The sequence below is a fragment of the Balaenoptera physalus genome, assembly GCF_965194825.1.
Source record: "Balaenoptera physalus genome assembly, chromosome: 14".
In the NCBI taxonomy this organism is placed as follows: Eukaryota; Metazoa; Chordata; class Mammalia; order Artiodactyla; family Balaenopteridae; genus Balaenoptera; species Balaenoptera physalus.
In genome coordinates this window covers 3,893,302-3,906,518 of record NC_138893.1, presented here as the reverse complement: position 1 = coordinate 3,906,518, position 13,217 = coordinate 3,893,302, and the positions used below count along the sequence as shown (strand labels likewise).

General features: G+C 42.3%; 1 protein-coding gene across 1 annotated transcript in view; it reads right to left on the bottom strand.

Moving 5' to 3' along the window:
- ANK3 (ankyrin 3) overlaps window positions 1-13,217 on the bottom strand; it is a 342,898-nt gene that overhangs the window by 33,132 nt on the left and 296,549 nt on the right. Inside the window, exons 38-40 of the mRNA XM_082424963.1 lie at window positions 4,991-12,802; window positions 4,286-4,360; window positions 707-838 (exon numbers count right to left, since the gene is read on the bottom strand). Coding sequence (XP_082281089.1) covers window positions 707-838; window positions 4,286-4,360; window positions 4,991-12,802 — 8,019 coding nt within the window. The remainder of the gene's footprint in view (window positions 1-706; window positions 839-4,285; window positions 4,361-4,990; window positions 12,803-13,217) is intronic.

Genomic DNA, 13,217 nt, shown 5'->3' with positions numbered 1-13,217 from the left:
TGAAGCTGTGTGTGATGATAGCAACATTCGTTCCATCTCTGTAAGGTGCAGAGCAGATAGGCCTCAAAACAGCTAGACTCCTGTTAGTTATAAGGGGATCTAATAAACACATTCCTCTCCTGTTAGACTGTCAAAATAGGTCACCCTTATAGTTGATGCTTAGCATTAATGACTTACTAAGGTCAGGCTGACCCAGGCAAACCTCCAGTAACCGATTCCACATCGTTATGGGTTGGCATTTGTCACAGTATAGCACCACTCCCCTACCGCCACCTAAACCACACAAAACCCAAGAATACTGGGGAGTTCTCTGCCATCACAGACCAGGCTGGATAAAATGATTTGATCCTATCCTTTTCTCTCTTACCTCCCTGCACATCCATTTCTGGCCATAGCAGTAACTTCACATTGTTTCCCACTACCGCCCCATGATTGAACAGCTAGAATTATGTTTTCATTTTTGATGGTCACAGAGAGAAATGCAAAAAATGCAAATATAGACAAAATGCAAAAAAACCCCTACTACTTGCTTCCTAAAAAGCTTCCTAAAGACAGAAGTTTAGAATATTAGCACAAAATTAAACAAGTATAACTTCAAAAGACTTGCCATTACTTTATGATCACTGTGATTTTATTAACAGTAGGCTTATCTGAAATATTAGACATATGCAATTTTGCAAGTTAAAGTAATATAATTTCAGCATACTTGTAGCATTTTTTCCGTCTCTGGTAACCCATTTTTTTAATAACATGAAGCTTTGAGAAATTAAAGAATTTGGATTTTCCACACGTATTTGATTGATTTCATCCACTGAAAAATTCAGTTCCCTTGCCAGTTCTGTAGAAAAGAAAAGGAGTTACTAAGGTTTCATATTGTACTTTTATCACATATATTTCATAAAAGTAATGCTCAACTGCACCCCCCCCAAAAAAAGGAAAGGATTTTATAGTAAAACCCAAGTACAGCCCTTGGGCATTAATCTTTATATACTTGATTTCACAGGAAAATACTGATAATACACAGGCTGTGACTTATCTCTCCTAAGATAATTCCTTGGTTATAATCAGATTCCCTTTGGAGATTATTTTATAAAAAGATTCTTGCTCTGTTCAAAGAGGATGTTGCTAGATTCTTTTAACTCAGCCAAATTATTGTCTGCAATTTGAGCAAACTTTATACAAGATAGGTAGGGATATACAATTCATGAACATGCCACAAGAGGAGCCGTAGGGTTTTCTCTCGGCAACCTTCATGAAGTAGATCTTTTACTCACATAATACTCTATTCTATATGCCTTCCAGTTTCATCAATGCCACTTGGGAGGTTAAATGATGACTCCAAGCCAGATCATTGTCTATGATATGCTGTCACTTGTGTGAAAAATAAAAGGGAGATAAGCTTTCTGTCCAGCTAAGTGTATATAACCATACACTCAATCTTGTAAATGCAGAGTGTGTCTTTGGAAGGATACATATGACATGAGTAGTTGCCTTGGGAGAGTTAAACTTGGGAGTCAAAGATGGGAAGGAAAAAAAAAAAAAAGATGGGAAGGAGACTTATTTTTCACTGTATTATTTTTTATACATTTAAAAAAGATGTGTCAGGTGTTTATTACCTTAAATGATTATAAAAAGTAAGAAACGGGAAAAAAAAATCCATGGAAAAGGAATTGGACGATTCTATCCTGCTTAAGAACCATTTCCAGCAGTTTGGCAAAATATATTCAGAGGCTCAAAAAAGTCTGTATCCTTTGGCCAACTGATTTCACTCCTAGAAATCTATGGTGACAGTACACAGGGTTGTACACAATTATTTACATACATGAATGCTCACTGTAGGCTTGTACTACTGAAAAATTGAAAACAAAGCATGTGTTGAACAAAAGGAGAGGAGTTAATTAATGTAATGCAGTGGCTGGCAAACTGATCACAGGCCACAGTTAGAAATACGTTGTATATCATGGTGCTTATATAAATGAAACCACGTCTTCATGGAGCAAAACAACCTTAATATATGTGATACAGACATTTTCTTTTCCTTTTAAAAACAAAAACAAAGCATGAATTGATTTCATGACTCACTAGTGCATTGTGACCAACAGCAAAACACCATTGTAAAGTATGGCTATTGGATGTTATTTGTCCATTAAAACCAAGATCAGAAAGTAAATAAAAAAGCAGAAAATTACATTGTGTATATAACATTTTAAAAGCTTTTTGTTAAAAAAAAAAAAACCCAAAGTACATTAAGTTGCTTGTTAACAGTGGTTCTGAGGGATGGATTTAAATTTTATTCTTCTAAATGCTAATTTTCCTAATAATCTTTATCGAGCATATAATAATTTGAATTAGAAAAGTAAATTTTTTTAAGTGCCTTATCTCTTTGTGTTTTTTGTTTTTTTAAAAAAATTATTTTTTTTAATTTATTTTTGGCTGTGTTGGGTCTTCGTTTCTGTACCAGGACTTTCTCTAGTTGCGGCAAGCGGGGGCCACTCTTCATCGCGGTGCACGTGCCTCTCACTATCGTGGCCTCTTGTTGCGGAGCACAGGCTCCAGACGCGCAGGCTCAGTAGTTGTGGCTCACGGGCCTAGTTGCTCCGCGGCATGTGGGATCTTCCCAGACCGGGGCTCAAACCCATGTCCCCTGCATTGGCAGGCAGATTCTCAACCACTGTGCCACCAGGGAAGCCCCCTCTTTGTGTTTTAAGGGCAATAATCCTTACTGCCCTCATGACCAAACCATATCCTTTGTCTGGAGACTCAGTGAAGAGCAAAGACACATTGTCACTAAGAATTTTACGGTTTTATGACTTTGTCTCGCTATTCTTATGTCACATATTCTCCAAGAGTTTACTCTGACAAACTAAGGACTGGTTTTACTTAAAGAAAATAATCTAATAGTTATGGGTAAATAATACCACAAAATCAACATTAGCTCCAGGATATTTTCAGATTACAGTGTCCACTGTTAAAATATAATACTATTATTAATTTTATGTTTGAAAATATTTATACATAATGAATTACTGTTAACTCTCAACAGTCTGCAAAGGATTATTCAGACCCCCTGTCTCTTCAGAGCTCCACTAGGCCAGGTCAGTAGCAGTGTGCCTGAGGGCAGGGCTGGGCGGAAGGAGAGAGGAGGCCTTAATATGTGGAGTGGGGGGGAAGGCCTGGGATTCAGGGCATTCGAAGGAAGTAAATGGAAATGACCTTTTGTGCCATGATCTAGTTTCATGTTCTCCATTTTGATAGCCTAGATAATTGTTTCCCTGAGTAGAGAATGTATGTCGCTGATAGTATGCAAGATGACTTTAAATAGGACAATAATTAACATTTATTTATATTTAACTGTTGTTTTTTGGCTGTGCGTTAAAAAAGAATACACTCAACCTATAAAACTTAAAATTTCTCTGATTCATGTGAAGTAGGATTTGGGGGTCCAGTTAACATCAAAACTACACAGCAGTATTGTGCAGTTGACACAGAGCCTTACCTTCATCTTTAATGAAGTGAAATCAAGCCAAAAATTCCTCTTCTACACACTGATTATACAAAGTTTCATTCATTTCACAGAGCTCCACTATTTTTGTAAATTGAATAGATTCATTCACCTGTATCCTATTTTTTTAATTTTAATTCAAAATTTAAGCTTAACTGTCATCCTTTGTTTTCTTGTTTATATAGTTATTGAACATGATCCTTGTTTTCCATTATCAAAGTGACATAAGATTTCCTTTTAAATAAATCTTTGAGCAGAAAAGTGAGTCCACTTAAAAGTGTCAGGTCAATAGGCATGCAAATAATATGTGTATATCATAAAAATTGTGACAATGACTCATGAATGATTAAGATTTGTGAAACCTAGGCATGGATTAGTTGAACTATTGCCTAAGAGAGCTGATCTAAGGGCATAAACCATAGTTAAAATTTTTGGATTACTTAAAAACCATAGGCCTTAGCTACGTTTTCCTATATGCCACAAAATAAATTTGCTATTAGGTAAAAGGTTAGCCCATATTACCAGAAATGGCATTGTGAAGAAAGTGCTTAAATTTAAGGTAAAATAAGATTTAAATTTCTATTCTTCAGGGTATATGCATAGAAAAGCTTTGAAAAACACAGTATACGAGGTATTATCTATAATTAACTCTGGGTAGATAGAATTACGAGTGATAAAAATGTTTTTTATTCATTGCTTTTTTTTTTTTTTTTAATAAGAAACTGCTTGTGAAAAAGACAAATTAAGAAACTATTTGTTTCGTTCAGGTGTATACACACTTACCTGTCCAACTAAGTCCCAGGTGATCGGCTACTATTGCCATCCTGATATCTGTCCGTTCACATGGACTCTGTGGACCTACGATTTACAATTTCTTAATTAAAATAATCATCGAGAAAGACACAATACTGGAAAATTGCTTTTAGCAGTATTCAGATTTTACAGAGAGACTACTGCTAGCACTGTACACTGAAATGTGTCCTAATCACCTACATGAACACTTGTCTTTTCACATGACTCACTTGATTTTCACCTGCATCAGGCCAAATGTCAGACCACACGGATGCTCAATGTAATGGAATTCAACATGCTGACAAGCTAGCTACTTTACGATAGTTACAGAAGTGTCGTGTTGGTGAAAACACCACGATGGCATTTCAACATCTGTGCTTTTTACTTTGACAGAATCATATCCATTAGCACACTGAAAAAAAAAAAAAAGTTGCTCATCTTGAATGACACCGATATCTTCAGCATGCTTCCCTAGCTGTCTACAGTGTCGTTGGGTTAAAAGGAAGAAAGAAGAGTATATAGACAGCACATACAGATGACAATGACAGAATGAGAAACTACGGTTAAGTCACTCCACAGGCAATCACAACAGTTCATGCACTAGGGTCTACGAGTTGGAAAGTGTTTACAAACTATGCTCGTTCTCCAGGATGTGAGCAAAGAGTGCTCGAGAGACCTGACTGCCTTCATTCTCACCAGTCCTCCTACTGCTCCATTTCTCACTGCCGGCCTTTTCACTCTTTGATTTTAAAGGTGCTGCCTCTGTTTTCTTATCTCTAGCAGACTTCGTTGTAACCGAAGGCTGGCCACCCCGGGAAGTCTCGGACAACGACGTGTTTCTTGAGGTACTGTCTTCCTCATCGGACAACTCGGACTGCATCTTTTTGTCTTCTTCAGAGAGGCGGTCCACAAGCTTTAAGGTCTCACCACTAATTCCCTTAAAATATTCAATGGAGTGTTTACATACTTCCTTAAGCTGACTTTTCCTAACTTTAACTGTGGTAGTGGTGGTGGTGGTGGTGGTGGTGGTGGTGGTGACGGTGGTGACACAGGTGGATCTTACCTTTACTGGCAACTTGGATGGAAGCTGCTTGGCCTTGCCTTTCTCTGGCTGCCCCTGCCTTTGTGTAGCACACGGTTTTCTAACTGAACCTGTGTTGTCCCTGTGTGTATTCTTCACTGGAATTCTGGACTTCACATCTACACGTGCAGAAGCAGTAAGGGTTTTGGCTTTCTCAGATTGACTAACCTGCTTCATTTTACTCACATGAATGTTTGGCATATGACCTGGTGGGAAGAGATCTTTTGGTGAAGTGGCCTTTATGGGAAGTTTGGATTTTCGCCTAATCCCTATCGATTCCTTTGTCTTTTGCTGCTCTCCAAGAACTTTCTGTTTATCTCTCACACAATGTCCTTGCAGTACCCCTGTCTTTTTTCCTGATGAGCTTTTCACTGGATTAGCTTTCTCTGTGGTACAAGTGGGTGCAGAATGTTCTGTCAGAACTACATGACTTGTAATGTTATCTGTCTGTATAGTGGAAGAATCCAAATTGTTGTTGTTATTAAAGTTATCTTTTTGAAAATCATGTTTTTCTTGGGGCCTAACGCCCATGTGGCTATCGGCTGTATTTGAAATCACTGTTACAGGTTCATTCTCTAATCCCTGACCACTGGTCATCACAGCTTCTATCTTATCTGTCACTTCTCCAGGGCCTTCTTTCTTCAAGGTCATGGTGGACGCAGAAATTCCCATTTTTATAGGCGTGCGCAGCTTGGGGTCAAGTTTAGAGGTGTTAGTGGCCGCTGCTGCTTTCTCCTGGGAGCCACTACTGGATGTGCTTTCCTGACACTCTCCGCTGGTCGGGATGCTGGGGTTAGGTTCCACTGTAGGTGCCTCTACATTTCCCTCTAGATTGGTTTCTACAGTGGTGTCCCCTGCCTGTGGCTGTGGTATGGCAGTGACTGTACTTTTATCCCCTTCCCCCGGGTCCCCTGACTTCCCTTCAGAAGTATGCTCACCAATCTGGAAAAATTGGAGCCTCTCTTCAACAAAATCCCTCTTGCTCATGTCAATTGCACCACTGCGAGTCATCTCAAACATTTTTCCTTCATGAAATGGGAAGGGGTTAGGCTCACTAGTAGGGGTACTTTCGTCAGTTGGCGTTCGGGCTGGCGTTGTATCAGGGGTGGTTGCTGGAGAGCGGTCTTCCACAGCCAGACCAAATGGCTTAGTTTCATCTTCCCGTGATTTACTGTCATAAACGTCATCGTCCCCTCGGTTATTAGACCAGGGGTCAAAATCTAGACCTTTGGTAGCTACTGTCTTAAAAGGAGTGGCAAATTCTTCATCTACTTTGTAACTGAAATAAGTATCAGGAAACACTGATCTGTCAGGATGTCTGCCTTCTAGTGTGAAAAACTGGGCCCCCGACTTCTGATCAGTCTTAGCGGGAGTCTTTTCAGATGAAGAGCTTTTAGAAGATGGCTTCTCTTCATCTGGCCCCACCCTTCCCTCCTCCTCCTCGATAACTTCCAACTTGCTTTGGCTAAAGGAGCGGTCAGCTGGCTTCAGAATGCCCTCCGTGTTCCAGACATCTTTCTTCAGCTCCAGGGTTTGACCTGGGAATTTAGAATCACTCTCCGTCAAGCCGTCATCTTCGTCTTGCAGGTCGTAGCCGTCCAGAGAGTCGATCTCTGTGGCATCTGTGTCGTGAGAAAACTCTGCCGTGGTGGCAATGGAACACTCTGTGATGGACTGGTCATTGTTCCCATTCTGGGCAGTTTCATTCTGAGGTGAATCAAGGCCAAGGCCAAATTCAGTATCTTTTCCAGATCCATTCATTTCTGATTCTTTCTGGGTGGCAGCCTTTTCAGCGGAGGCTTTGGATTTTGTCACTTCTTTCTGTTCGTCGTCGACCTCCTTTAACTTGAAGGTGTATCTTTTGACCGGGGCTGGTTGATAGAGGGATTCGTCATCGCTGGAGTCACTGACATCCGCCCCAGGAGGAACTGGGGAAGGTGGCTGCACCCTGATGACCGGCTCCGCCAGCCGGTACTTGTCATGCTCGTCTTGCAGGCTGACTTCAATCATGTCAACCTCTCTTTCAGGGAGATAAGGACGTTTCTTATCGGACTCCATCTGGTCTGCATCCAGCGGTGGAGGAGGGGGAAACTCAATGTAGGCAACCCTGTTAGTTCTGAGTCTTTGGTTAGAGTCTTTGCTCACATTGTTAGGCGTTTGGTGCTCGACGGCTGCCGTCTCCTCCACCGCAGTCTGCTTGAAGGAGGCTGACCTGGCCTGCTCCTCCTCCTCAGATTCCTCCGAAACCTCGGGAATCGGGCTGGGTTTGCCCGGTATATAGGCTATAAGCGAGTCTGGTGTCTTAGATGTAAATTCATAACTCACTTCCTCTGAACTGGGCGTCTCTGGGGTTAAAGGGCTTTTCCCAGAGCTGTCTAGAAAGGACACTTGCTCTAGAGTATCATCTTCTGGACTAGCCTGGGGAGAAGGGGGTTGCTTTTGCTGTCTAGTTGTATAAAAGGTCCCCCGGGTCTCTTGTACCGTCTTACATTCCTGACTTATGATTTTTTTTACACCTCCTTGTTGTATCTCCTTTTCGTACTGCTTCCCCACCTGTACAAAACTGACATAAACAGGTAAAGTTTTTATCTCTTTCCCTCCCTCCGTCTGGGCCAGTGGTGCAACTTTTTCCAATCCATCAATGGGACTATGGTCGAATACATCACTAGAGGGCGATTCCTTTCCTGGGCTAATCTCTAGAGAATCAGGAGACTTGGTCGGGGAGAGCTCGGTTTCATCGAGAGGCGGGCATAAGCCTACGTAACTCTGATGTTTGGAAACTTTGCTGATTTCTGAATAGGTAACTTTTTCATCTTCTATAGAATTGAAGTGCTGTGTCTCAACTGTCTCTGTACTCATACTTGATTGGGATAACTTTTGTGATAGTTCACGTTTTGGAAATGTCGACTGCTTGCAAACACCATCGGGAATGTCAGAAGATGGCGTCCTCCTTTCCTCCGCGGCCCTGACTGGGGAGTGCGACACTGCCGAGCTCTCACTTCTCCTGGAAGGTTGGTCAAGAGATCCACCTGGATGTTCCCCGTCTTTAACAACGTATTCCCTATATAAGACTTTTTTGGAGGGAGATTTTACAGTCATTTCCTTAAGTTCTGAGAGAGAGCCATTTGTTAACAATTTGTGTTCTCTCTCAGTCACAGACAAAAATTCATCCCTCTGATCAACAGTTTTACTCTCAGGGTGACCAACGTGATTCTCTCTTACATCATGAACAAGTACATGCGAAAGTTTCTCTTTCTGCGACTTATTGTTCGTGGCTCCAGAACTTTCCCACGTTCTAAAGATCTTTTTGTCCCACGGTCCCTTGGTTGCGAATTCTGCGGTTACGTGACATGCCAAGTCTTTAGCCTGTTGCTCAGAAAAATAGTCAGGCGTCGCTTTACTCGACGTTTCAGTTCTCTGTTTTCTCACATCGTCAGAGCCAGAATCACTTACAACCATTTCATTGCTCTGGGCATGATCATCTTTAGCTTTGAATACCGTAAGATCTTTTTGCACAGGGACACTTTCGTCCGAAGGGTCTGTGGCCTTCTGCTGTTTCTCTCTAGCGAACACTTGGTAGACAGGTAGCTTGCTCTCCTGGATTTTTTTAACTGGGATTCTGGATTGGCCCTCTGGCTTTCTGTCTTCTTGAGAAACGTCCTTACTTTTGGCCTGTGCGCCTTGTTCAAATTTTAATCTAATGGAACTGAGTTTAGATTGTTTGAGCTGAAACCCAGACTGGGGCCCTTCAGATTCTTTGCTCTGTGAACGACTTCCTTTGGCTTCCTCTGTGGACTTGCCATCCTCAGTCTGTTGGGAAGGAACCACCTCCGGGCTGCCGGGCAGACTGACTGCATCCTTCTCGTCGGCTCTGGGGAAGCCTTGTCTGTCACAGCCACGCTGCCTCGCCTTGACCCACTCGTCACTGTTTGCCATCAGTTCTGTCAGCAGTGCTTTCTCAGGGCTGCTACTGGGAGAGCTTTGAGATGAGTATTCTTTGCCATTCCTAGGGTGTGGCTTTTTCTCTGGGGACTGCAGTTCATCATTGAGCTTTTCGGTTTTGTCACGAAAAAACTGTGACACTTCAGTCAGTTTTTCTTCAGCTTCCTTCACGGTCCTGTCCACCCTATCTTCGTATATCAACTTCTCTCTACCTCTGTCTAATCTGTCCTCAGTAAAGCGCATCCACATGGCATGTTTTGGACTACTAACATCGCCAGAATAGTGCAACACTGTCACTTTATCAAAATGCTCATCCTTAGACACTTTACCTACACCATTTTCAGACACATCTTTATAGATTTTGGAGAGAATTTCTTTTTTGGGGGCAGTGACTACTTTTTCTCTGGCCCGCTTATCAGACCCCTGTAACTCTGAGCTAGGGGGTCCTGCATGGTCTGTAACTGATTCCTCGGTATCAGAATGAGACACATCTAGCTTTTCTGACAGAAGCATTTTCTCAGCAAACCTGTAAGATTCCCCTCTTAGTTCTGACAACTCATCGTCATGGTATTCTATTGAGTGTTGACTCAAAAGCTTCAGTGTTTTATAAGAGTCATCAGATATGAGTTGAGCAGAACTAGGGCGACTATCTTCTTCTTGGGACACGGGAGTGTTTACTCTGGAAGACTCCAGATAAGAAGGCAACGACTCTTCAGCAGTGAGTTCTTCTTCTTCTTGCTGACCCTGTTCCTCTGAACAAGGAAAAGCATCGTGTTTTTCTGGCAGAAAATCTTTTAGGTTAATATCTCCCCGGGATAAGTCTTTCTGATATACATACATTTCCTTTTCTGGATGCTTTTTGGTTTCTCTAATAATGACTTCAGTGGGCTCAGCTTGGTTACCTTTTTCGATGTGGACTTCTATTATACGCTCCAGTTTGGGTTTCATTTGGTTGTCCTTCTCTGCGTGCTGGGCTGAGGTTTCAGCAGCAGACTTGTGAACGTCTGGGGACACTGCCGACTTATGTTCAAACAGACCTGCCAGCTCTTTGGAAGGGTCTCGCCCGGACTGAAAGGCCTTCATGATGTCGTGGACTGACATGGTTTCTTCAATTCTCTCAGAGGTGCCTTCACCGCCTGGTGGAGAATGATAAACCATTCTGGTGGTTGTGGTTATGTGAGTCTCTTCTTTAACACGCATGCCTTTGCCCAGAACGTGACCGTGGTCGTCTTCTTCGCTACTGGTTTTCATTTGAAACGCTTTGACTTTTTCTTTAATACTAGAAGTGGTGGGCTTTGGTTCCAGTTCCATGAAAGTAGGTGATGGTTTGGGCGACGTGGGCTCCTCTGGTTGGGACGGGGGCGCCTCTCCAGCTGAGGGCTCATAGCTCCTGATAACATGAACCACTTCAGTTCTCGTTTCTGTAATGACCGGAGGGATGGGGGCTTCATGAAAAAGTGGTTTGGGACCAGTGCTTTCAGCGCTTTGTGGGGCTGAAGGTGTTTTCTCACTTCTTGTTTCAAAGCCACTGTCAGACAAGGGACTTTTATCTTGGTCATGTTGAGAAAAGTCATCTGGAGACTCTAAAATAGTATCGGTTCCAAAAAAGGAATCGGCCATCTTACATAACTCTTTCTCGGAGGTGGAAGACCTCATGGAGGCTGGAGGCATTTTGAGTTTGTGTTCCTGCAGGGCAATTGCTGGTTTTAAAATTCGTTTCTGTCTCTCTTCACCATCCTTCTTGGCATCCTCAAACTTGTACTTTAAGTTTGTCAGTGAACTACTCCCGATATCATTTGTTAGGTAATCAATAACTTGGGTCAAGTTATAATCCTTTTCGGAGGCAGCCTTTGCCTTGACTTGCACTCTCTCTGGCGGAGATGGAGACTGGCTCGCAGTAGCCTGTTGTCTTGCCTCTCTGATTTCTTCTGAACTGAATTCTATCCAGTCGTCTTCGGGAGAATGTCCTTTGTCACTCTTTGGTGATTTGGGTGGTCCCTTATTATCCACACAGACATCCTTTTTAAGGATTTCACTAACTTTCACTAAGTCTTCCTTCACTTTCTCGACAATTTTGAAAGGTTCTTCATCGTCGATTCTCCCTTCTTTGGGTAGTTCAGGTTGGAATGGCTTCTCCTCAGGCACATCTGTTTGGAGTATTGCAGTCATCCGCATTAGGTCCTCCTTCATTTCAGCCACGTCTTTTAGTATCTCCTGACTGGAAGATAGAGAAGATGGCGTAGACAGCTTAAGGGCAGATGGTGCAAGGAACAAAGATGACTTAACTGGAGATGAAGTTCGATTGAAATGGGGCTGAGGACGTGTCTCCGTAGTCAATGTTTTAATGGGCGACAGCAAGGCTGCTGCTGATTTTGTAAGTGAATTAGAGTCTGGAAGTTTCTTTAATGCTGGTTCTGGCAAAACATTGACTACAGAGTATACTGGCACTGTTATTATTGATGAAGTTACAGATGAGGTAGTTGCAGATATTGATGACCCGAGGGATGTATAGAGTGCACCTGCAGAAGGAGTTCTTAGAGACTGAAAAGCTGATGGTGCTGGAGAAACATATGACCTGAGTGGGGAAAACGGCATTGCTGCGGTGGTAGGGAACACTTTCTCAACTGCGTCAGTGGCTCCATTAACCACAGAGCTCACAGAGTTTGTAGCTGTAGCAATTTTTTCCTGTAATGTGGCAGTGGCTTTGCATCCGTTAATTAAAGTTGAAGATGATGGATATTTCAGAGGGGAAATAGATCCGTTGACTAATGCTACCTCTGCATGTCCAGGCATCTGTTTCACGGGTGATGAGAGAGAAGAGGCCATCGTAACTTTAGCTGATGAAATGACATCAGCTGTTGATTTAGCTGGAGACGCCACGGACATTAAAGGTGAAGATATTAGCGGTGCTGTGGATGTGATAATTGACTTAAATGGCAGACTCGAGGAATACATATTAATGTTTGATTTGGGGGAAGCAGGGGGTGTCATGGTAATGGACGACCTCTCCAAAAGAGATCCTGCTGTAGTCACCGGGGAGGTTCGAGAGGAAAACGTAGAATTGGATGCCAGCCCCTTTAAAGGCGAGGCCTCCGTGACTGTGGGAGCTCTAACCAGGGTACCAGAGGAAACCTGGATACTGTATGGAGACTGTGACACCACTGTTTTTATTGGCGAAGAAATTGTCCGAAAGGATCTAATTGGAGATGCCACGTCACTAATGGATTTAACCGAAGATGTAGTTGATGCGCCTAACGTGGATTTGATTGGAGAAGGAGTCGAAACAGACCATATTGATTTTAATGGAGAAGCTGATGGCGTATTAGAGGAGGAACTTGATAAGGAAGTGAAGCCTGACGTGGCCGGCCCGGGCACTGTCATCGGAGCTGCTGTGCAGGACTGGTATGCTCTTGCAGAAAAGAATGGCTTGTATGAGTAAGTGGTGGGGAGGGATCTCGTTGGTCCTGCACTCCGTTCAACTGTTTCTTAAATTTTAAAATGAAATCAAACACAAAAATCAACAAAAATGGTTGAGAAACAGAGAGACCAGAGAAAAAAATTGGTCAGTAAACTTTGAAATATTACAAAAGCAAGTACAATTGTTTGCATGATTTAGAATGGAAGAGGCAAAAGGAACAATTAAGAGGAAAAAAAAATTGCTACAGACATAAGTAATCCAAAGTTAAAAATAAAACTAAGTAAAACACAGAGCAGTGTGAAATGAAAAGACAGAAAAAGCACGTTGCAACCAAATAGGCCAACAATGAAAAAAAAAAAAAACACAAGGAAACAATGATGAGAAAAATAACCACAATGGAGAAACTATTCCCTTACTTCGTATTGACTTTCTTATGTGCTGGTTTTGAAATATCAGTAGCCGTTCTGTTTTGCCCGTATAGG